The 26,666-nt window shown below is 35.5% G+C and overlaps 1 protein-coding gene across 2 annotated transcripts; it reads right to left on the reverse strand.

Moving 5' to 3' along the window:
• Positions 1–908: 908 nt before the first annotated feature.
• Positions 909–26,436, reverse strand: LOC109047379 (phosphatidylinositol 4-phosphate 5-kinase type-1 beta-like). 2 transcript variants are annotated; one of them, XM_042764723.1, is made up of 15 exons: positions 26,285–26,436; positions 21,560–21,630; positions 19,868–19,936; positions 11,939–12,069; positions 11,544–11,661; positions 10,555–10,707; positions 9,791–10,087; positions 9,510–9,706; positions 8,263–8,343; positions 8,122–8,170; positions 7,943–8,027; positions 7,690–7,830; positions 6,558–6,693; positions 2,021–2,126; positions 909–1,886 (listed from the first exon to the last, which is right to left on the reverse strand). In XM_042764723.1, exons 2-15 carry the CDS (start codon positions 21,581–21,583, stop codon positions 1,884–1,886), a joined length of 1,590 nt encoding a protein of 529 aa, XP_042620657.1. In that variant the 5' UTR covers positions 21,584–21,630; positions 26,285–26,436; the 3' UTR covers positions 909–1,883. The 2 variants fall into 2 exon arrangements, with proteins under 2 accessions (XP_042620657.1, XP_042620658.1); XM_042764724.1 differs by lacking the exon at positions 26,285–26,436 and adding an exon at positions 22,225–22,462.
• Between the last annotated feature and the right edge of the window lie 230 nt (positions 26,437–26,666).

The raw sequence follows: 26,666 nt of genomic DNA on the forward strand, positions 1-26,666 counted from the left end.
CAGCGCATTCCCAAGTCACGTGACCGCGCCGATTCATACCTGTGCGCGTAGGCCTGTTTCTGACCAGCTGACTGAAACTTACCACACAATTCTGCATTATGGATCATATGTCATCTGTAAAGTCTGATGATTTTAAAGTATTGTGTCGTGGCTAGACGCTTTGAAATCTTGTGTTACCATAAGGGTCAGAATATAAAATGTAAAAAAACACATTACATTTACTAAATGTTAAAATGTTTTTAAAGATAATTTATACAGTTAATTATATTCCCTGCATTAATCGTATTTATTATGATTTTCAAGATACATTTTGATGTGATAATTGTGAATAATTCAGTGTTAAGAAATGCCCAAAATGATTTGAAACAAACAAAAACTGCTAAAGAGGTACTTTTCATAAGTATGTACTTAAAATCACTCAAAATATCTTGCAGCTTGTATATAATAATATATAATATATGCTTTTAGAAGTAAATTTTCCGTCTTTATATTTAAATGTTTTTAATCATATAAACTTATTTTAAAATTTGTTTTCACATGAATTGTGTTGCTCGAATCAACATCTAATACATATATAATATCATATAAAAATATTAATATGTATAATATATATATATATATATATATATATATATATATATATATATATATATATATATATATATATATATATACATTTTTCGGTTTGAGACTGAAAATATGTATATTATCCCTTAAAAGGGCCTTTATCTTCTTGTAATAAACATATTCATATATAATACAATATATCATATACATAATATATTAGATTGAAGAAAGCCACATCATTACATTAATATTAATAAAAAGTAAAATACTCATACTTATTCAAAGATTATAGTCCTACTGTAACAAACAACACAAATGCACCTCCTAGTGGACAGGATGCAAGCAGTGAAAACTATTGAAGCTTTATTTATCAGTAACAGATGAAGAGCACTGGTGTGAGACATAATAACTGCCATCTTTAATTATGTGATAATTATAAATTAGTATTAGAATAACTTAAAAATGATTAGTGCATTAATGTGTCTTGTAGCTCTTCCGGCGTATTGAATTATATTGATAGTATTCACACAATGCTTATGTGATGCAGAAAAAGTGGAAAAGTTCTTGTGAAGATGCCACATAATAACAACTAAAAACATTCTACATAAAAGCACATTTAATGTATATATTACTCTAATCACAATACATTTAAATTTAAATACATTTTATAAAACATTTGTAAAGATTTATGGTTTGTAACATCTAAACCCATGTAAATCTTTAGACAAAAAAGTAACATTTACCATAATAATACCCCATCCGCCCCCATGTCATTATATTATGCTGATTGTGCATCAAAATCACATGAACAAACATAATAATCCATGCTCACTATTGACAATGTTTCTAACTTTTGGTAATAGTCACTGTACTGTAATGATAACATGAGATCATTACTCACACAATACAAGTCAGGAGTGCTCACGATATAATTATACCAGTGTTATTATAAAATAAACCTATTTCTTTGTATGACACATGCTTTAGTCAGGTATCCCGCCTTTAACATGCATACCAACCAGTGTGTTTATGAGATAGTTACAGCACACTGGTCTAATGGGAGTGTAACTATTATTATACAACAAACTTGTGCTTGCAAGTAGGTACAAAGTGCACAGACAGTGTAAGGCACTGCAGTACAATAGTGTGGCAATCACTCTGCCAATGTTTCAAACATAAGGCCTTTCTCAGTCCATGTGTATTAGCAGCTGGAGATATCCGTTGTGCAAAACTGTGGCGGGTGAGACAGCATGTCCACTGTTTCTACGTCTAGTACATATTTGGATGGTCCGGTCCACTTCAGAAGGCCTCACACTTCACTAAAAAAGAAAACAATATGAGCCACAAACACGGATCTGGAGCAAATGACACAAAAGAGTTTGAGTTCCAGGGGAACTTCAGATCACGTGTCATTTGGTGAGAACTAATGTGACTTGACTCAACAATTACTGACCAAGTAGACGTCCAGACCGGACTCAGGTGTGCTCGCCAGTGAGTGTGAAGCAAGAAGAGTGCTATCCTCCAATGCAAGAGTCGAGCTGGATGTCCTACGATCATCTCTGAGGACAAAAAACACAGTGACATCAGTCAAACAAGAAGGTGCCATTCACATTGCGTTTACCAAAAATTAAGAGGAAGATCTGTAAAGGAATATGGAAGTTCATTTTGAGTTAAACTAATATGCAGAGGTGTAAAGAATACCTGAAAACCATACTTGAGTAAAAGTACAGACACCTCACAGTGAAAATTACTCCATTGCAAGTATTTTACTTATCCTAAATAATAGGCTTAAAGATGCACTAGTCAAAGAGACATGCCAGGGAAAAACAAGAAAGAGCTGATTTGTGATGAGAGCAGTGTAAATAGCATATCAGTAAAAAATGCTGCTATTTGCACTTAGTTTAAATAGCATCTATTGCTAAGAAAATATGCTATTTTCATTCAGTGTAAATAGCATCTAATATTTACACCCAGTGTAAATAGCCTCTATCACTATTTACACTTAGTGCAAATAGCCGCTGTCTATTTCTTAATCAGTGGAAACTTTACAGTGTTTTCTATTGCAATAAGCGCTTGCATTCAGTCAATAAGAATCTAATGTAGCTCTTAATGTGTTTGACAACTCAGAAAAACCATTCCAGTAATAGGCGCGGCATACCACTTCGAGAGTTATTTCTCTAATCATTTTAACGGCCAGGAGTCACAACCACACATCAAGACATTGTTTATATGATTTGTTTCAAGACATTTGACATGTTTCTGTCTTGAAATGTGTTGAACTATTTTTACGCACCTCATCCCAAACCTTCCATTGCAAATTCCGAAACGTCATTTTAAAGCTAATAACAGAGTCTTGAGCCATTGATATGCAGGCTAATGCAGTTCTTAATGCAGTCTACTTAGAGAGAGAGAGAGAGAGAGATTAAGCGTGTGTGAATACATGCGTCTGTGCATCTCTCAGCAGTGTTCAGCCGCAGCATCTACTAATAGCGAATCTTTAAGTTTAAAGGGTCATATGATGCTAAAAAAATATTATTTGGTGTATTTGGTGTAATTAAATGTGTTTATGTGGTTTAAGGTTCAAAAAACACATTATTTTCCACATACTGTATATTATTGTTTCTCCTCTATGCCCCACCTTCTAAAATTTTTTTACAAGGCTCATCGCTCTGAAAAGCGAGGTGTGCTGTGATTGGCCAGCTATCCAGCACATTGTGATTGGCCGAATGCCTCAAGGGTGTGATGGAAATGTTATGACTCTTAACATTTTGTGATGCCTTGTTCGGCTTGAGCGACGAGACATAAACATAAAACCCATTATAAACATGATATAAACATTCTAGTCGTGTTTTCTTTTTGAAGGCCAAACTAAGTAGTTTCGCTTTCTCAACGAAACAGCATCACACACCGCGGCCTTGAGTGAGCAGAGGCTGCAGGCCTAGAGTGAGCCGCAGTCTAGAGTGAGCCGAGGCGGTGGCTTGAGGCGGATTCTTGAGGTAGAGCTTGTGGCAACCACATGTGACGACCCCGGGCTGGACTCCGCTTCATCCACGGTGAAAGCCGATTCGGCGATCCACAGTGCAAAGTTGATGTATTTCCTCAGCGATCAGCACGGATCAGCTCCAGGCATGACGAAGCAGATATCATCCTCTTTTGGAAGGCCAAACAAAGTAGTTTCACTTTCACAGTGAAACACACAGCATCTATACGACATTACGGCGGTGGAAACAACAATACTACAACGAGAATAAAAGGTACACCTTCTTTCTTTGCGTGAACATCTGGGCGCCATTATGCAAATCTTCCCACACACTGACGTAGAGATGTGGGGGCGTGCTAGAACGAGTCATTTTAGGGGGGCGTGGACGAGTCTCAACTTTTATAAAGAATATCTCTTTGGATTTGAGATTTTAGTCTTTGCAACTTTACAGATCTTCTTTATTCACCAAGAGCTTGTAACACTCCAAAGAGAAAGGAAAAATTGAAATCGCATCATATGACCCCTTTAAACTGCTTCATTTCTACTGAGAAATGTCATGTAGCTTTTCAGCTGCAAAACTATTTTATTGATAAATTTGCTGGGCAGCACTGACTACAAATTTCTGGTCGTGTCTCCGCGCAGGGCCAGATTTACACATAGGCACGTGCCTATGCTCGCTCGTCCAGGGGGGCCCAAACACTATGGGCTATCTACAAAAGTAAATATGCCCTGCATATTTATCAATAAAATAGTTTCGCAGCTGAAAAGCTATCTGACATTTCTTAGTAGCGAGGTTCTTGAAGCAGTTTAACTTAAAGATTTGCTATAAGTAGACGCTGCTGCTGAACACTGCTGAGAGACACACAGACGCACATATTCACAAGCGATTTATTTATATTATATTATTATATGACTGACAGACTGCAAAGGTTTGAGTTAAAAATCTTGGTTTGTGTTCTACTGAAGAAATAAAGACACCTTCATCTTGGATGCCCTGGGGGTAAGCAGATAAACATCAAATTTTCATTTTTGGGTCAACTATCCCTTTAATCTCTCTCTCTGTCTCTCTCTCTCTTTCTAATAACTGCATTAGCCTGCATATCAATGGCTCAAGTCTATGTTATTATGCCAAAAATGATGTTTTGGAACTTGCAATGGAAGGTTTATGAGGTGTGTGTAAAAAATTAGTTCAACACACAAGATTTCAGGACGGAAACATGAAAAATGTCTTGAAATAAATCATCTTAACAATGTCTTGATGTGCGGTTGTGACTCCAGGCCGTTATTAGAGAGATAATGCACTCCTGAAGTGGTTATGTGGCCACGACGCTGCACCTATTAATGGAATGGTCCATCTCAGTTCTCTAACAAATTAAGAACTACATTTGATTTTTATTGATTGAATGCAAGTGCTTATTGTGATAGAAAACACTGTAGCAGTTTCCACTGATTAAGAAATATTTTTGTTTGCTTGGGTGGTAGCTAATGTTAGGTCTATTATATTAAAAAGGAAGGGGGACCCAAAAATTAGTTTTGCCTATATCACGAAAAGAGGTAAATCCGGCCCTGACTAAGTGTGAATAGAATCTATAGCTAAATAGAATCTATAGCTAACAGTATGCAATAATAACTTACTGAGTGTTCAAATTATTAAATGGATGCCACCTTATTGGGACAATAAAGCCCTCCCTACACCTGCCCCAACCCTAGCTGATACTTTATTTTCAACTTTTTGATTATTTCCTTAATTTTCATTGAAAATAAATGCTTTTCTGATGTGATCTGAAATTTGAAAAGGGAGAAAAAAGTTCGCCAAAAGGTGGATTTGAACTCGGGTCGATCGCATCAAAATGAGTACGGCTCACGTTTAACCATCTGTGCCACTGAAGCTGATGACTTTTGGCTGTCTTTTGTAATGTTGACTAGCCGAATCAAACGTTGGTTGCCGGAGTTAGTGTAAATAGCCTCTTCCGACAAGGCGGGCTATTTGCACTTAGTGTAAATAGACACTCCGTAAGAGATATTTTTGTTTGCTTGAGTGGTAATATTAGGCCTATTATATTAATAGGAAAGTGGAGCCCCAAAAATTAATTTAGCCTATGTCACGAAAAGTAGTAAACCCGGCCTTGAGAGCAACTTATTTTCTAAAACCAAAATCCAAAAAAGTCTCTTCAGTATAACGGATAAATAAAATAATGATAAGTAAAATTAAAAGGTCAAAGCCTTCTTGCACTGGCTGTGCTGGTTTTGGTTTCGGCCTCATTGCCGGCTGCAGTCATGTCCTCATAGCCACCTTATTTTTCAATGCGAATAAGCTGTTTTCTGTGAATGTGTTAGACTTCCGGTTCATTTGCCGCTGTAGGGAAATAACGAGAAGAATAACAACGTGCAGTAAACGTTAAAACTGTTTGCACTACAAACCAGAGTGTTCATAATTAAGAAAATACATTAAAATAATAAGGTAAGACACACCAGTTTGCAATATCAAGCAGCAAAACGAGTTGTATTGTACAGCTAAAAATAGCAACAAACACACAATACATTGAACAAATACACACTAAATTACAATTTTACACTCACAGGAAAAATAAAGTGGATAGAAAAAATACTAGTGATTCAAAGCTACTTGCTAAGACACTCACATTCACGTAAAGTAGCCTTGTTGACAAGTTTGGGAGAGTAAACGCACAAGATGTAGTACTTTCAGTGCCCTGTAGTTGGCGATATCTCTTCTATTGCTGCAGAAAAAGCTAGGTGCCATGCAAAATGTAATGTGTAATTGCAACACTCATTACAAATGGAGCAAAAGGTACAGATGCTTATTCAAAAATGTAGTGTAATAGGGAGTAAAAGTTGCTAATATCTTTCATACTCAGTAAAACTACCAAAAAGATAGTACTTAATTTACTCAAACACTTTACACCTCTGCTAATACGTCTGTCTGATGGGAAAGTGTGTGTGTGTGTGTGTGTGTGTGAGTGTGTGTGTGTGAGTGTTTGTAGGTGAACACCTGTATTCTGAATCTGTTTGTGGTTCAGTCTTCACATCATCTAGAGAGGAATCAGAAGACATAGTGGCGGCTGAAATCGCTGCGTTGAGTCCGGTGGAGCTTGGAATAACATCAGGTTTCTGAGAGGAGTGTGCTTCTGTCAAAAAGAAGCAGCATTGGAAAAAATTATGAATCTTCAATGTGTAAAAATATGGTATTGAATGGTATCCCTTGTGAAACAAAGATACACTTTAGCATACTTAAGAGCACTTATTGTATTAAGAGTACTTATTAAACTGTAATATATTATAGTTAACATTTATATTAAATGCAATTGGTTGAACTTAGTTATATTTCTATTATCTTTGAAATGTGGTTAGGGTGTACTGCTGAATGTACTGACAAGCATTTATAGTAAATTAAAACTTGTAAGTCATGTATTTAAATAAAATTGTAATTACACATTTAGAAGTTGTAATTTAAAACTTTAAATTTAATATCAAATAACACACTACAGTTAAAGTTATAATCGAGTACTTTACACGTGCTATAGTGTGTTAGTCAACACATACTGTAAGTGTTTAAGGGTATTTCTTTAAAGAACGACAAAAGATGAAACATTATTTAAAATGTACTTTAAAGTAAAGGTTTTCATTTGACATTTTTACAAAGTGTACTTTTTAAAAGTCTACTTGAGTGTGCTAAGAAAGTCATGAAAGTGTCTCTGTAAGTACACAAAAGTGGTCTTTATTCCATTAATATTATATATATGTATATACATATATATAATATTAATGGAATAAAGACCACTTTTGTGTACTTACAGAGGCACTTTCATTTTTTTTTAATATACTTTCAAGATTTGAAGTAAACTACAAGTGCACATGCAATACAATGAAGTGCAATATTTTTCACAAGGGATGAAATAGTTTTATTTCAACAAAGATAGATTCATTTTTCGAAAATGAAAATTCTGTCATTATTTATTCACACTCATATTGTTCCAAACTCCATGACAAAAATAACAGCATGCAGGTTTGGAACGATTTCTATGTAATAATGATAGAATTTTCATTTCTGGGGGTGGACTGTTCCAGTAAAAACATATGATTTTTCTATGTGTGTATTAGTTCTCTTCAAAGCCAATAAGCACCTGTATCATCGAAGATTTCGAGGCTTTGTGCTCTCCTCTCTTCTTGACTCTCTTCCTTTACAGTCGACAGAACTTCCTGTGAGGCCGACCTACAAAGCTGGATAGAGTTTTTCTTCCTTCTCGAGGACGTACCACGGAGAGCTAAAAGCAAAAAGAAAGAGGGGAAAATGTGAGGTTTGGTTCATCATTTCAAATGATCATATTCATTTAAACTGAATTCCATTTGAAAATAATAAAGAAGCATTAAACTTACGGTGAATTTTTTTAAAAACCGTGGTGCCCATGAACTTCAGGAATCTGTCAGCGTAGAAATTAGGTCTATGGACAGATACTGTGTCCTAGCATGCAAAGTAGCAAAGAGCCATAAATCAAGATAAAGTTCAAATAGAAGTATATAAAAATATGTTTAATGTAAAAGAGAAAAATACATACGCCATCATGCACAAGAGCTTTCCACGAGTGCTCAACCTTCTTTATAAATCTGTATATATGAGATAGAAATGTTCGATGTTCAAATAAGCCATCTTTAATTGAAACAGTAATTATTTGTATCTTTTGTCAGGTGATTCATACCTATAGGACTGCAGGATATCAATGATCCCCAGAAAGATCAGCAACTTCTCGTCTTTGTGTTTAGCAGGGATGCCACCCAATCTAGAACAAAAACGCATGATTATTTCAAAACTAATCCAAGGCCAGACATAAAACGTATTAGAAATATTCTAGAAACATGGAGGACATATTTTCAGCTTTTCAACATTATTCAACATTTTAACATAATCAGAGAAGTTTTATTTCACATATATATGGTAATGTTTTTAAATGTCTCATAAAAGATGAATTTATTTGATCCAAAATACACTAAAACTAGTAATATTGCGAAAAATTATTACAATTTAAAAAACTGTTTTTCTATTTGAATACATGTTAAAATGTAATTTATTTCTGTGTTCATATCTGTATTTTCAGCATCATTCCTCCAGTCTTCAGTGTCACATGATCTTCAGAAATCTTTATAAGATGCTGATTTGCTGCTCAAGAAACATTTCTGATTATTATCAATGTTGAAAACAGTTGAGCTGCTTAATATTTTTGTGGAAACTGTTTTACTTTTTTATTTCCAGGATTCTTTGACAAATAGAAATTTCAAAAAGCAGCATTTATTTGAAACAGAGATCTTCTGTCTTTATTGCTGGCATGTTCCCTTTTAGTTTCAGTTTCACCTTGTTTTCATGCACTCTCAGAAAAAAAGGTACAAAAGCTGTCACTGGGACAGTACCTTTTCAAAAGGCACAACTTTGTACCTAAAGAGTCCATATTGGTACCTTAAAGATACATATAAGTACCTAAAAGGTACCGCGCCAGTGACAGCTTGTGTACCTTTTTTTCTGAGAGTGTTTGTTTTGTTCCTGTTTCCTTTGTTCTATCACTAGTATGTTGCCACAGTTACTCATTGGTTCATTGATTATGTTCGCCTGTGTCTTGTTTAGTTCCTCATCAGCCTGTGTATTTATACGCCCTCAGTTCCTCAGTCCTTTATTCTGCATCATCTTTGCATGTTTTGTGAAAAGCTGTTGCGGTTTCTGCTACTCTTACATGTTTTGTTTGTTAATAAAAGTATTTAGGCTGCACATAGCTCCACATCTCCGATTCCTTCAATCTATTTAATGCATCCTTGCTTAATAAAAATATTACTTTCTTTAAAAAAAAGTACTGACCCCGAACAATCTGAACAGTAGTGTACAAATAAATATTTGGCATGTCTGACATTCTTTGTCTTTAATTTCTGTTTACTCTGAAAACTGAGCAGCTCCACTCACGTTTCGTCATCGGCGTCAGGAAGAGGCTCGGCTGCTTTGCCGTCTCCTTGAATGGACTCGCGGGCTGTGGAGTACAGGACCTTCTGCCCACCCTGACGCTTACTGTCCCCCATCCCGCCTCTCCCCCTCAGCTTCCTGTCCAGAACATGGATGCCCAGCAGCAAACTGTAGTCCATGATTTTAAAGCTTTCCAGCACCTGTGGAATAAAATGAATGGAAATCATAACCACAAACCACTTATAATCCTGTAGAGCTCTGCAGTGATCAACAACACGACTCACCCGACAATCTCTCTGAAGAGTCTTCATCAAGGCATTGTACGTGTCTGCGTCAAAGTAAAGACCTTCGTGCATCTCCTGGAAGTCTAGATCTTTAAAGGTCGGGGAGGGTTTGGCGTGCTCTTTCCGTGACGCTCTGCGTTTATAAGTGGAGCCCTTTAAGTCATATTTGTAGTGCATTTTCAAAGAGCGAGGCAGGACATTGTTCATCACCACCAATCGGATATTAACCCCGCCACACTGAATACAGTACAGCCCGTAAAACTTTGGCAAGAGGGTCCTCGGGTTCTGATTCAGATTCTGTAATCAGGAAGGACAGATTCATTTTTAATCTAGAAAAGAACATTTATCAGTGTAAAAAAGTACTGTAAATTTTATGTCAAATTATCAGAAAATAGTGGATGCAAAGCTAAATGCATTATTTTTGCACATTTAATAATTAAAAATAATTACAATTTGATAATTAAATAAAATGCATTAATAATTATAGAATTCATTAATTATTAAAAACAAGTCATTTATTAACATTTTAAACTGACAGGCCTAATATTTATTGTTTTAATGTGTTTTAACATGTAGTGTAATCCTGTATTTCTACAGCAAACGGCCATAAAACAACTGTAAAGTAACTGTGCTGTACTTTAAAATTATGAACTGTAGTTGTTTTTTCTCTATTAATATAATAACAGTAAATATGAGCAACTGAATTGAGATGGCAGTGTATAGTGCAGTTTCTTCCTTGTTATTGTGCTGATTGTGTGGCTCACCATGTAGTAACCTGGAAGCAGCTTCTGCAGAAATTCAGCTTCTTTGTGTTGCACGGTCTTTAAGATGAACTCATCGTCACTGGTTAAGTAAAACCATGAACTACTCGCTCCAGGGTTTGACAGCTCTATCAGAGGTTCTTTACAAATAGAGTACTGCAGATGAACAAAAGATGCATTACTAATGCAGATTCCACAGAAAACACAAAAACTTGCACTTGGATCATTTTCATTTGAAAGAAAGTAAAACTAAAACTGAAATGAATATAAATTCAATCTAAATAGAAATATTAACCAAAATGGTAACACTTTATTTTAGGTTCTCTTAACTAGTTGCTTATTAGCAAGCATATTAGTAGAATATTAGCCATTTATTAGTAGTAATTAAACGCATATTAATGCCTTATTCTACATCCCTAATCTTACACAATACCTAAAATTAACAATTACCTTACTAACAATTAATAAGCAGCAAATTAGGAATTTATTGAGGAAAAAGTCGTAGTTAATTGTGAATAAGTGTTCCCTATTTTAAAGTGTTACCACAAAAACGAACACAAATGGCACATATATTACTACATATTAAATTATATATATTACTAAAATAATATTGCATTTTTTTTATCCCCGTGACTTTGCACTGATATAATTTACAGGATGCTAAACTTTACATTATCATTTATTCGATATATTAATCATGCATCAAATATTAAATACATTTTTATTATACACATTTATAAAGTAATTTTAAATAAATAAAACATTATTTATATTTATCATTCATTTTCATTCATTTTATTTGAAAACCGTTTTTGTGGTCAATATGATTTTGAAAAGTAAAGCAGTAATATTTATAGATTTAACAATTTTTATTTTACTATTTCCAGAGAATGATCTGATTATTGTCTACAATTTCACGATCCTTGACAGTAAATGATTTCATCATCTGTAATGATTGTATTAGTAAGTCTCCCACGGTTTATTGGTCTTACCAAATAATCGTCTGGTTTAATCCCAAAGAGCTCCCTAAAGTAACGGAAAGCCAAGGGAGCATAATTTTTAAAGCGAAAGTCAGGGTAATGGTGAGCTGGGGTCAAATTACTGCCTTCACTGAAAGACAAAAGACAATAGTTAAAAACTGTGTTATTAAAAAATAAACCTAGTGATCCTATACAGCATTGTTAGGAATCAACCAATTACCAAACAACCACAAATGTATTCAGCTGTACTAATTAATTATGCAGAAGATATTAAACAAACTGATAACTACAACAGAACTGTTGACATTTGGAACGGAGCAATTGTATCTCAATGTTTGAATAGGGAGTCTATGGCAACCACACATTACATCTGTTAAGTGTCAAGCACGCTATGTGTGTGGCAATACCTCGGGAGAAAGACACTCTCAACAACGTAGAAGTCTTGCATGAGAACATCTCGGTCTGGTTTGGAGGTCATGTTGCCGACTGAGTACCCGATGCCGAGCTGGATGGCTCCTCTCAAGGCTTCAGCTGTGGGCTAGAGAAAAACACACACAGAAAATGAATGTAGAACAGGCCTCCGATCATGAGCAAATACTGACACGTACAAGAAATCACTCATCACTCTGCAGAGATAACGTCATTTTTATCAAAACTAAAAGCACACACATGGGAGGAAGTTGAAGACAAGGAAGTCGAGGAATAAAGTCATTTACTGCTAGAGTGTCACAATGTGAACAAATAAATCGCAACTACTTGGCAACGCCCTGACAACCACCCACAACCAGTTGTGACGCCTGCTGCAGAGAGTGTAAAATAGTGTGCTATCAAACATGTACAGTACTACAGTACATTTATCCCACCAAACTAACTCTTTCACAGTCACAATCATTTTTTATCATTCTTTTGAAAATGAATCCTGGACTCATAACCTTACTGCATGAAGGCCTCCAATACAGCAATAATGCACAAAACATATGCCCAGGTCATATTTAACGATCAAAAGAAGAAAAAAGATATATATTTTGCATTAAAAAAAATATGCTTATTTCTTTCATGAAATTCAAGCACATTTTAAAACCAAATTCTTGGTAACTTCTGTCCAGAAACATTATTATTATTATTATTATTATACTTTATTAATATTATTTTTAATTATATTATCTTATTAATCACCAAAATCATAATTACACACAAAAAAAATAAAAATCGAAAAAAAAAAAAGTAGCTTGTCAGACAAAGTTAATTTTAAGAATAAAGTCATTTTTTGGTAACACAATCAAAGTCAATAAACTTTCATAACAGCAGAAGATGTAACATAAACAAATGATGTATTAATTAATGATTATTTAAACAAAATACTTTCAAATGTGGAGCGTCACACAGGGGAATTCTGGGAATATCAGTTTACAGTAAATATAACAACGCAACTGATTAAATCTGGTTGTACCTAAATACTGTAAATATACATTTTCATCACCAAGTTCTTTTTTATTTCTAAAAAACTGTATTACATGAAATGTACAGTTTTTTCCTGTAATTACTGGTAACCTATTAACACCTTTTTTTTTGTAGCGTTTTTACAAAATTGTACAGTTAAAATGACACTTATTTTTTACAGTGTACAATATGCTACAATAAATTATAAAAACAAATTAATAATTGTAGCCATATTTTTATATTATAGATGGGCAACCAGTCAGGTTCACAATTATAGAAAAAATATTCACCCCCCTTTAAAATAATCAAAATGTTGTTGCTTTTATTTGCAAAACAACAGTCTGAAATATTTGAATGATGGACACAGATTTTGTTTTCTCTGTTTTTGATCCAGCAAATAATAATAATAATAAACTCCATGCAACTTATAACATCCGAGTGAAAGATATAACACCAACATGTCAGGTAAAATAAATAAATAAATAATAATAATAATAATAAAACAGAATCACTGAGTTGGAAAAAGGATCACTCCCTTGTGTCAGTGTTTTGTTGAACCACCTTTACAGTCTTTAGTCTGTTGGGATATGTATCTGTCTCTACTAACTTTGCACATCTAGACGTTGCAATATTTCCTGCTATTCTTTGCAGAACTAATCAAGTTCAGTTTAGTTTGATGGTGATCGTTTGTGGACTGCAGTCTTCAAGTCATTCCACAGATTTTCAATGGGGTTTAAGTCTGGGCTCTGACGAGGCCATGCAAGGACATTCACCTCTTTCTCCCTCAACCACTGTGTGCTCAGTTTTCTGTGTGCTTTGGGTCATTGTCAAGTTTTCCTTCTATCCTGACAAGTGCTCCAGTCCCTTCTGCAGAGAAACACCCTCATAACAGGATATCACCACCTCCATGCTTTACTGGAGGAATGCTGTTATTTGGGTGATGAGATGTACTGGATTTCTGCCAGACAAACCATTTAGTGTTGAGGCCAAATAATTAAATTTTAGTCTCATCTGCCTCAGAATGTTCAAGATGTGTTTTGGTAATGCTCAGTCATGATTGCATGTGGCGTTTCTTGAGGAGCGGCTTTTTTTCTTGCAACCCTCCCATACAAGCCACATTTGTAGATAATTTGTGATTTTGTTGTCATATGCACACAATGAACACTCTTTATCATAGTTTCCTGCAGCTGCTTCAGAGTTGCCGTCGGTCTCTTGGTTGCCTCTCTGATCAGTTTCCTCCGGCTCTTTCATCCAGTTTGGAGCGACGTCCTGATCCGGGGAGGGTCTGTGTTGTACCAAATACCTTCAACTTCTTAATAAAAGACTTCACTGTACTTCTAAGAATTTATAAAGCCTTTGGAATTGTTTGTATCCAACTCTCGACTTGTGCCTGTTCACAACTTTATCCTGGAGATCTGCACCTGACTGAGTTTACAAATCATGTTGAGGAGTGGTGTGATCTTTTTTCCAAGTGATTCTGTTTTTTATTTTTTTATTACATGTTGGTATTATATATTTCACTTGGATGTTATAAGCTGTACTGACTAAGTACAGCTGGTTAAAAAAAAAACTGTGTCTGTCTTCATTTCAGGCTGCAATGCAACAAAATGTGATTATTTTAAAGATTGGTGATTCTTTACCCACTGCATGTTAATATTTAAATCTAAAATATATTATATTTTAATAAATTATATAAGATTTATATATTAATATATAAATGAGATATTTTGTGGTATTATGATAATTAAAAGCAAAGTGTTGAATTGGCTGCTTAATATGAAAATAATCTTTATGCATTTCTAATTTTTGATTTGAGGGTGAACATATGGATATGCTATATGCATATGCATTAGGGGTGAAACGGTTCAACTTTTTCACAGTTCAGTTTGTATCACGGTTTTAGGGTCACGGTTTCGGTACGTTCGGTATGTGCTATGTTTATGGAAAAACTTTACTTTCAAATAAAAATAAAGAAAATAAGAATATTCTATCTAACTACCAGCAACAGCACAAATAAATACAAAAGAGTAAAGATACATATAAAATAAACAATGATTTTCAGGTTTTATTTAGGTAGGTCTATCATTAGTTTTACATTTACATTTAGTCATTTAGCAGACCAAATCAACCAAAAAAACATAAAAATGAAAACAATCAAAACAATCAAAATAAAAAAAAAGTCTCAGTTAGCTTAAACGCAGTACACGTAGCAAGGGCTTTTGAATAATATAATAAATAAAAAGAAAACATAGAATAGAAAAAGAATAGAGCAAGCTAGTGTGAGAGGTTTTTTGCTTTTGTTAATTGTATAATAAATGAAAAGAAAACAGATAGTAATAAATTCTTTTAAGAATGGAATTAGAATAGTGAGTGCTAAATTTAGAGGGTCAAATAAAGATGGAAGAGATGTGTTTTAAGCCAATTCTTGAAGATGGCTAAGGACTCAGCTGCTTGGATTGAGATGGGCAGGTCATTCCACCAGGAGGGAACATTAACTTTAAAAGTTCATAAAAGTGACTTTGTGCTTCTTTGGGATGGCACAATCAAGCGACGTTCACTTGCAGAATGCAAGCTTCTAGAGGGCACATAAGTCTGAAGTAATGAATTTAGGTAAAGGGGTGCAGAGCCAGTGGTGGTTTTGTAGGCAAACATCAATGCCTTGAAATTTATGCGAGCAGCTATTGGTAGCCAGTGCAAATTGATAAACAGAGGTGTGACGTGTATTCATTTCGGCTCATTAAAAATTAATCTTACTGCCACGTTCTGGATTAATTTTAAAAGTTTGATAGAACTGGATGGAAGACCGGCCAAGAGAGCTTTGCAATAGTCCAGCATTGACAGAACAAGAGCTTGAACAAGGAGTTGTGAAGCATGTTCTGAAAGAAAGGGGCTGATCTTCTTAATGTTGAATAAAGCAAATCTGCAGGACTGGACAGTTTTAGCAATGTGGACTGAGAAAGTTAGCAAAACACCAATCAAAAATACAAGGATCCTTGCTATCTTAAAATTAGCTATGGTTGATGTGGCTAACTGGATGGTGAAATTGTGATGAAACGATGGGTTTGGTGGAACCACAAGCAGTTCTGTCTTGGCAAGGTTGAGTTGAAGGTGATGGTCCTTCATCCAGCAAGAAATGTCTGTTAGACAAGCTGAGATGCGAACAGCTACCGTCGGATCATCAGGATGGAATGAGAGGTAGAGCTGAGTGTCATCAGCATAGCAGTGGTATGAAAAGCCATGTTTCTGAATGACAGAACCTAATAATGCCATGTAAACAGAGAAGAGAAGTGGTCCAAGAACTGAGCCCTGAGGCACCCCAGTAGTTAGATGTTGCGACCTGGACACCTCACCTCTCCAAGATACCTTGAAGGACCTATCTGAGAGATAAGACTCAAACCACTGGCGTGCGGTTCCTGAGATGCCCTTTGCCAGTAGGGTTAACAGGAGGATCTGGTGGTTGACCATGTCAAAAGCAGTGGACAGATCAAGCAAGATTAGTATTGAAGATTTGGATTCCGCTCTTGCCAGTCTTAGGGCTTCAATAACTGAGAGCAAGGCAGTCTCAGTTGAATGTCCACTTCTGAAGCCAGATTGGTTGCTGTCAAGGAGGTTGTTCTGTGTGAGAAAGGCAGAGACTTGGTAGGCAGAGACAAAGCTCGTTCAAGTGTTTTTGCAATGAAAGGAAGAAGGGAAACTGGTCTGTAGTTCTCTAAAAGAGTTGGGTTAAGGGTGGGTTTCTTAAGTAGTGGAGTTATACAAGCCTGTCTAAATGTTGAGGGGAAAACACCAGTGTGGAGGGATATGTTGATGCGAGTAAGTGCAGGTACAACTGCAGGAGAAATGGCTTGAAGGAGATAAGATGGAATAGGATCAAGCGGACAGGATGAGTTTGGAGACTTCTGCCTCAGAGAGTGAAGAGAAGGATGTGAATGAGTGTGTGTTTGCTGGTGAGATGTGCTTGATGGACTGTGGTGTGGAAAATTGTGCACTGATGTTTTTTATTTTATTAATGAAAAACGTGGCAAAGTCGTCAGCTATTAGAGATGAAGCAGGAGGGGGAGGACAAAGGAGTGAGGAAAATGTTTTAAAAAGCATGCAAGAGTTAGACGAATTGTTAATTTTGTTATGGTAGTATGTCCTTTCAGCAGTGGAGACATTAACAGAGAAGGAAGAGAGGAGTGACTGATACACATTAAGGTCAGTAGTATTTTTGGATTTGCGCTGCATCCTTTCAGCAGCTCTAAGCTTAGAACGATGTTCGCGTAGAACATCAGATAACCAAGGGGCTGAAGGGGTGGTACGGGCTGGCCTGGAAGACAAGGGGCAAACAGTGTCTAAACAAGATGTAAGAGTGGAGCAGAAAGTATCAGTAACACCGTTAGTATCAAAAGATGCTAACAGTTTAGGGGAAGGAAGCGAAGATGAAACCATATAGCAGATAGCCAGGAGGGTGAGAGTGAGTGTCGAAAGATGACATGTGGAGGGGTAAGTGATGTGTCAGAGACCATGCTGAGGTTAAGAGTGAGGAGGAAGTGATCTGAGGTGTGCAGTGGAGTAACCAGTACATGATCAGTGGAGCAGTGTTGTGTGTAAATAAGGTCCAGTTGGTTGCCTGATTTGTGAGTAGCAGTAGTTGACACTCGGTTGAGATCAAAATAGGCAAGCAGAGTGTGGAAGTCTGCAGCCTGAGGTTTATCTAGGTAGATGTTGAAATCTCCAAGCATAACTAGGGGAGTACCATCCTCAGGAAAGGTTGAGAGCAGCACATCTAATTCATCCAAAAAGTTACCTAGCGGTCCTGGGGGTCGATAGACAACTACAAAATGTATTTTAAGAGGGTAGGTAACAGTAACTGAATGAGATTCAAAGGAGCTGTTGATACCCAAAGATGGTAAAAGATTAAATTTCCAATCATTAGAGATAAGCAGACCAGTACCTCCACCTCTTCCAGTCAAATGGGGGGAGTGGGAAAATGAGAAATTATTGGAGAGTGCAGCAGGTGTAGCAGTGTCCACTGGTTTGATCCAGGTCTCTGTCAGGGCCATGAGATTTAGCTTTGAATGATTGATAGTAGAAGTTAATAGTTTTAAGGTACAGAAATTGAATAAAGTAATCAAATGTAAAACAGCATTGCATATTTGACTGTATAAATTAAAGATGAATCTTTATTAAAGTTACAAAATCTATTCAATCAAGAGCAGTGAGTGATTTCTTTGTTGTTGCTGTTTGATTAATATTAAGACTGTCACTTTAAGAGAATGCAATGATCCAGTGCACTGATACAGTATGTTCAGCCGGCTATGTCTGCTATTGGATACTTACCAAGATGGGCATTTTGACATAATTTTTGTGTGAATTTGTCCATTCAAACACAATACTTCAGAGAAAGCTTAATATTTGCATGTTCTGAGATGCGGGTTTGCACGCTTCGGCTGAGCGCACACACAAATCTTCTCACTGCTTGTGCAAGCTCGCGTCCTCTGGCTCTTAAATGTTTAAACTGGCAAAGCTTAAATGAGTTTAGTTTAGACACAGATATCAACGTGTGCTGTTCAGGTCTCACCTGTGCACGCGCTATCAGCACCCAGGTGATGAATGACTGCTCATATTCCAGCATACTGCATTCACATTGAACAAGATTTAACAGCTTTGTCACATTTAATTTTTTTTTCAGCGCTGTTGTTGCAATGTACTGGGAAGCCAGAATGCGCATCAACAGAAACATATATTAGCCGAACCCTGTTTTTTTATGTGTTATTTATAAGAAACCATATTACAGATGCATTGTCAGATTTAAGTTGAACCGCGGTCCTAGCGTGTGCCGAACCGTGTGTGGAGAACCGTACAGTTCGATTTTTTTCCGCGAACCGTCCCATCCCTAATATGCATACATAAAATGTTAACATATCCATATTCTGGAAGTATTCTTAAATTCTTAAAAATGTTTGAGACATTTATTGAGATTTATGCTACAATGTATCACATTGTGGCTTTTTCTCTTAAACCTATTGCCCAATTATTTCTGTCATCTTTTGTTCCAGCTATTTATATACAGGAAATGACAAAATTGTCTCTAAACCCCGCAAGCCATTTTATGGGCAAACATCCACTATGCGAATATGCTAATCTAATATCATGAGCCTCCTGATCTATGGTCCACATGGCATGGCACATGGCTATAATGTGGTCACCGTTATGTAACAGTCAGCAAGAAAACAGCATTTCAGACCACAAGTATGACAAATCAGAGTGGGATATGCAAAAATCAAATCCCACTAAATCCCAAAAGAGCTCACAACACAAACGCTACATTGTGCCACAGAGAAAAATATGTTGGGTTGAGCAAAAATAATCTACTGCAGACCAAAGCCTAGAAACCAGACGGACAGAAAATGACAAATCATTTCTCCTAAACAATGAAATTAAATACAGAGATGCTTGCCGTAGTATCCTGGTTCTAAGATTTTCCTACTTAAAATAAGTTTCAGAAGAGCTATGCGACACTATCAGTCATTTTAAAGCTCTATATTCTTACTGTATGTCAACAATTGTCTCATTTGCTACTATTTTGTTTATGAGGGATTTTGGTTACTTACATTAATACTTAAAATGCAGCTCAGAACTTTATTTACATTAGCAATACATTTTTGATTGTGCAGTATGCATCTGTGTACAGATTTCTAATAGGCCTATCTAAAATATAAATGTAAGCTACTGTAAATAAAAGTGTATGTAAAACTAAACTTTTTTAGTTTATTAACTCATCCACGTGTAGCCTAAATAATTCTTCTGCTTCGGCCAGTAATAAATAAAATTAGAAGTGTAAATAAACTAAATCAATTCATCAGTTTATCACTGATACATACAGATAAAACATTGTTCTATATTTTACACACCTTTTTGTGGTCTTTGCCTCCGGGTTTTTGAGGTCTTCCACCTCTGGTCTCGTCTGTCGTTGAATTCATCTATTATTTAAGGTAAATATAAAAACATACAATCATAAAAAAAGCAATATGAATGTCTCAAGGGGCCCCAAAAATGATTTAAGTTACTATTAACACTATTAAAATAAGAATATGTAAAGGTAGCTTCAACTGTGAGCGCTGTGCACATTATCAAACAGGAAATTAAATCATGTGATGTTCCTGTTCTTGGTAGAATTCAAAGCTGCTGATGCAAGAGATGCAACTCTAAAGCAACTCATTAGAAAGAGACTCAAGTTTCCTCCTGACACAAATTCAAAGTTTCAGTCTGACAGTATCTGAATGATGCAGCATATACAGTGTATAATCACACAAAATTTAGAGAAGTTGCAGTTCTGCTTAGTGACAGGATGTTGGTAGAAAACAAAGGAGGAAGAAACGCATGCAAAATTAAATTCTTTTCCTTTTCATACAGCAGTGCTCTATTCAAATAAAGCTGTCAATAGCCTCAGGGGCCATACAAGCTGTTTGTCTGTATGAGTGAATGTTACAAAATCATGACCGGGTCTCATTTCACCCAAAGGTCTGGGGATAATTGTCATGAAAATGATAGATAGATCTGCTACATAAAAATATAAAAACATATGAGGATATGAAAGTCGTATGAACATAATTATTTGTACTGCTTGCTAAAGACATAATATGAATGATGGGTTAGTCCATTTTTTTTATTATTATTATTTTTTTTGGCTGGATATATTCATTTAATTCAATGACTTGAAAACATCTCTTCTATTTTGAACATATTTTTTTAATTTTGGTATTTTTGGTGGAATATAATTAAAATTCCAGGATGTTCCAACTGATGACATCATAATAAATAAATAAATATAAAACCCTAAGAATTAGTTAATGCATAATGCATTATTATTGTTATTTAGAAAAACTTAACAAATCTGCTTTACTGCGTATTAATATATGAAAAACTTCTAAACAAATCAAAGTCATGTGGTGCAACCAACATATGTATATGTTGGGGTATATTTGTAGCAATAGCCAAAAATACATTGTATGGGTCAAAATGACTGATTTTTCTTTTATGCCAAAAATCATTAGGATATTAAGTAAAGATTATGTTCCATGAAGATATTTTGTAAATGTCCTACTGTAAGTATATCAAAACTTAATTTTTGATTAGTAATATGCATTGCTAAGAACTTCATTTGGACAACTTTAAAGGCGATTTTCTTAATATTTAGATTTTTTTGCATGGCTTCATTCTCTTTATGCAAATATAATTTCTTTTTTTTTTTATTCTTATTTTGGAGTGAAATACAACCCTAACTCTAAATTAACATATAAACACACATGCTGAACTGTATTTTAAACTTTGGCCAGTTTTGTGTTCAGAACTCAAACCTTTTACTCTCTCAGAAAAGTTATAACTTTTGGGGTACAGATGCTTTTCACTTGTACAGAAATCTCAAAAGAACAACTTTGTACCTGTTTACCCCCAAAAAAAGTTGTCATCTTAACATTAAACCCACCGTGCCAATTTAAAGTACTGATATGCACTATTTAGGGGTAGAAAAAGTTGTCCTTTTAAGTGTACTTCCCCAGTGACAAGCTGTTGCACTCTTAAAGGCAGCGTGGCATTTTCCTTACCTTGTAAACTGCTCTGCTGTTCATTAGACATTAAAGTCGCTGCATATCCAGCTGAAAAAGACTCCAGGCGTCTAGTACAGAAAGAATAAATAGAACATGAGTAGGTGTCAGGGGTCTGTCAGTGACTGATAGTGAAAGTGAAAGACATGAAGAAAGTGCACAAGCAAAGGAAACAGAGTGCTAAAGTGAAAGTAAACAAAGATGGAAAGAATATGTTTATGTGGGAAATGGAATAAGTGAGCGTTTAAAGCTATTTATACATGCATTAAACACATGGCAAGCGCTGTGTGAGGCTCAATCGTTCCAGAAATGACAGATCACATGCCCACACGCCACTGAATGTTATAAAACAGACTCTGCAAGATATTCAAATGCAGCAGACGATGCTAACAGCCTATTTCCCGTTAATCTGATGACAGAGCCACTAAACAAACAAGTTTCATTGCCATATCTCACGCCGATGAGGAACCGTTGAAAGAAGAAAGAGTTCCTACTTAAAAAACATCTCAAATGTTAAAGCATCACACAGCTAAGGAGAACCACTGCAGGTTTTAATTAGTCTATACAGACATTATTTGATGTTGAAAGCTTCTTCATTGACGTCAACAGAGCTCAAGATCCCATATTTGGCTTGCTAATCGAGATGAGAAATGAGTTGTACATACCTCAGTGACACTAACTGCTGCGAACCAACACAGCAACTACAGGCTTAAAGTTTTCCGTACTGACTGGCTCCTTTCAGTTCAAAATAATTTCAAAAAAGACGAATTTGCAATTAATCATGAAATCTTTCCTAAGACAGCCTGGCCCTCAATGTCCTAGCCCACAAAGTAAGCAAACAATCGCAGCCGTAAGTAAGTACGTAAGAGTCTTGATTCCTGAGGCATGGCCTGTAAGGTAAGGAGGATATTGCTTAAGGATCTATTGTTTTCAGGGCTTTGCTGATTCGCTTGTATCTGTGTCAGCGCTGCGGGTGATCAGATATACAGAGCACAAAACTATAAACACTGAGCTTTATTATACTTTGTGCATTATAAACAGTAACCAGATTTTATGACCAATTTTAGACATTTTGCTCAGAACTGAATACAGGATTTTAACATGAACAGCTGACATAGCTAACCATTAGAATCATAAAATGGTTACCTCTTGAAATTATTAGGTTACACAGTGAAAATGTGCTACATACAGTATATAAATATGAAAACAGAATCACAACAACCACAAAAAAAGTAGAAATATCAACATAATTATTAGTGTTGCTTGTTACAGACACAATATGAATAACGGGTCAGTGCTCTTTTTTCATCTGAATATTAATTCTTTCAATTCATATATAACATGACTTATATACCTCTTTCATGATGAGCATTTTTTTTAACTATATATATATAGTACTATATCATATACTTCATATATGAAGTTTAAAAATCTGGGGTGTCCAACTCTCCTGATATCATGATAAAGAAAAATAAAGGCAGTGTCTGTTTGCACTGTAGATGCTATTTACACTAAGTACAAATAGAAATGGATTCTGTTTACACTAAGTGAAAATTCAGTATTTTCTTAGTGATATGCTATTTACACTAAGTGCAAATTTAGTCACTATTTAAAAATAATAGCAGCATTTTCTTTTAAATAAGTGTAAGTATTAGTATTGTAGTACATTATAAAACAGTATACTATTGAGTTTTAATTATCATATTTATTCAAATTATTGAATAGATGCCGCCTTATACTGGGACAAAACAGCCCTCGCTACACCTGCCCCAACCCTACTTGATAAACACTGTTATGAAATACCCGTGAGGTGCTTTATTTCCACTTCTAGAATATTTCCTTAATTTTTTATTGAAAATAAGTGCCTTTTCTGATCTGATATGCGATGGGAAAAGGAAGAAGAATGAGTTCGGCAAACGGTGGATTTGAACTCGGGTCGACCGCGTCAAACATTTTCGCCACACGCCTTACTCTCTTCACCACTACTGCGGTTGTATATCAAGCGACTTTTGTAATTTTGTCTATTCCAACAAAATATTGGTGGGCGGAGTTAATGTAAATAGCCTCTGGCAGTAAATATGAGTTTGCTACACCCTATAAACTATGTAGCAACACTACTTTTAAGAAAGTGTAAAAATCTGTTTCCTTATTTGGTATTGCATAAATGTTCTCACAGCTTGTATGAAGTGTTAGACAGAAATGAAAGTGTCACAAGCTGTTAAGGTCGATGTAAGGTCATAAACAACCAGTTGCATAATGAGCACAAACGTCTTAAGGTTCAGACTAGCTAAAGAAATGTTGCTTCAGACTACAAGAACTAAAAAAGGTTTGGTTATCTAATTTTGTCTCTCAAATCAGAATCAGAGATGTAGCAGTATAGTCAATATTACTGTTATATATTAATAATTAAAGCTCAGAAATGTAACATGGTCTGAGGCCTTCCCAGTTTAGATTTCCCGACCCCTAATTCCAACTCTCATGACCCAACGATTGCATAACTAATCTGACTGGTAGCAAGCCAGTACATTATATGTATGGGTAGACTTTAAAAAGCCTATGTATAAATCTCTCACCACAACTGGGTAGACGGACACAGAAATGGAAATTTTCCAGGGTAGCTATCTTAAAACTGGATGTTCTCAAGCGTCTAATCGTGTTTTTCAGACAGGGAACAAAGGGCTTGCCAGAAATAAAGATATTTGCAAGCCAAATCACAGGACGACAGGATCAGCAGTGCTGAAATTTCCTCAAATTCTACAAAGTGCACAATAACCTAATTTTTTAAAACTATCACATCATCATTACTCCCTCACACCCGGCCTGGACTGAAACAATAGGTCTTTATCAGTGGGGAGAGAAGTGTAAGTGTAAGGACTGTTTGCATTTGGCGTGGAGTGAGAGGAACGCAAATGACACATGAGTCATGACATCAACGATCTCGTGACCCGCTCAGATCGCCTCTGTAAACATGGGGCACCTAATAAAACAGAGCACTAGTAACCAACACAGATGTAAGCAAGAGTGTAAACAGGATACAGAAATGCAGCTTTTGGAGATCAACCAACGGACTTCAGATGTCGTACACTCATATAAGTACACTCTTAAAAATAAAAGGTTTCAAGGGTGTTTGTGCAGTGATGCCACAGAAAAACTCCATAAAGAATCTTTCAGTGCACAGTTCTTAAAAGAACCATTTTTTCTTAGTGTAAAGAAAATTTTATTAATCTAAAAGAAACTGTTTCCACCAAAAAAAGAACCTTTTGTGGAATGGAAGGGTTGCATTGATGTTAAAGATTCTTCATGGAACCATCAATGCCAATTGAGGACCTTTATTTTTAAGAGTGTACGCTAGCATAGATCTGCTTTATATCCATATTATGTCTATACTGTGTATAGCCTATCATATGTGTACATCTATGATATGAATGTTTAACCCTACAAAGATTATGTGCATCGGTCGATAATCATGTTTTCTCATTCCACTGTAAAAACTTGCAATTGTAACCTATTTCTACTTCTGACCCATTTAATGTTGTTGGTGTTTACTAAATGTTGTCTGGTTGGTTCTGACATATTATTATTTTTTTGTTATTTTTGACCTGAATACAGGAACTTATTTGAAATGTTGTCCGATGTTCTGCATTTCTTGGAATGATTTTTAGTGAAATTTGTGTAAAATAAATGTTAAATTATGAAATTTTATATCTGTCTCATTGGCTATATTACCAAAGACATACTGCTATTACAGAGTGCTCTGGAACTGTTGATTCTGATTGGTCAGTGACTCTCTGCAGTCAAATAAGTTTGTATAATGATGCTAATGACCACTGTCCCTCAAATGCATTTTCATGTCGCTCTGTGTACTTCCTTTTTACACAATAAAAAAATTACACTGCAAATCAATATTTCATGACTATACATCTACAGTATTTATTTTATAACCACCCTAGTTATAAGTGAGATTATATATACTAAATTGTTATGACAAAATAAACCGCCTCAGAAAGTAGGCTTATTTCGTGTAATAACAGATCGACTGAACAATATCTTTCACATTTTGGCCATTTCAGTGCTCATTCCACCTATTGACAACCACCTCGTCACTGGATAAAAGGTTTTTTTTTTTTTTTTTTCGTGAAAAATTGTATTATATACAGTGGCAACAAACCATCAGTCACCTTCTATCTGCATCAACCATTAAAAACCAGGCAGTGGTCAAGGTTTGAAGACACAACCTTGTAATCTCCAGCAGCCCACCGTTCACTTACTAACTCAGCCTGTGATGTAACATTCATTTCTTTAAAGTTTCAGCAGCATAACATGCAAAGTAGCCGAGGCTCGTGCGCAAATGTTGAAGAGCGTTGAGGAAGTTCGTGTTTCTCTACTGCTAAACCACCTTCCCTTAGAACAAAGTGCAGCCCTTCAGTTTAGTCATAAGAGTTTAACAGACAGTGTTAATATATAAATGCAGAATATGAAAGCAAGCACAGAGACCCCGTTAAGCCTTTTAAATGAACAAAATAAACATATTCGACTTCAATGTGTTCAGTTAATGTTAAACATTATGAACAAAATACGTTTCTCTTCTCTATGATCATTAAAGCGCGTTGTGGGTGTGTGTATGAGAGCTCATAAACGTCAATGCCAGCTCGTAACTACATTAAACAAAGCATTAAGCAATATGGAATAGGCTATAAAAGAAAAATATAGAGACATTGTACTTACCTTCAGTGTTTTTCTGAGAAAAAAATATATTGTAGCCTATTAGTGAACAATGTATTTCATTAAGTCATGTTTGTTTCTCAGTGACATTTGCGAGCGTGTCGAGCCTCAGTTTGACTGTCAAACTCTCTCCGCCCACGCGCACGCGCACGCGCTCATGCTCGTGCAGCCTACTTATAGCCTATACATTGTAAAAATGTTTTCAGTTTAACACGAGAAACAAGCACTGTCAACGACTGAAATAGTCTAGATAGTCCAATATAAAACGTGATGTCTAAATCGTTGTCTTTTAATCAACCAAAAAACAAATAACTTCTTAAGAATTTTTTTTTTTAAATTAGAATAAAAAAAAATATACAAAATATAACCGTAAAACCTGTAAATT

The sequence above is a fragment of the Cyprinus carpio genome, chromosome A10, assembly GCF_018340385.1.
Source record: "Cyprinus carpio isolate SPL01 chromosome A10, ASM1834038v1, whole genome shotgun sequence".
NCBI classification, from domain to species: domain Eukaryota; kingdom Metazoa; phylum Chordata; class Actinopteri; order Cypriniformes; family Cyprinidae; genus Cyprinus; species Cyprinus carpio.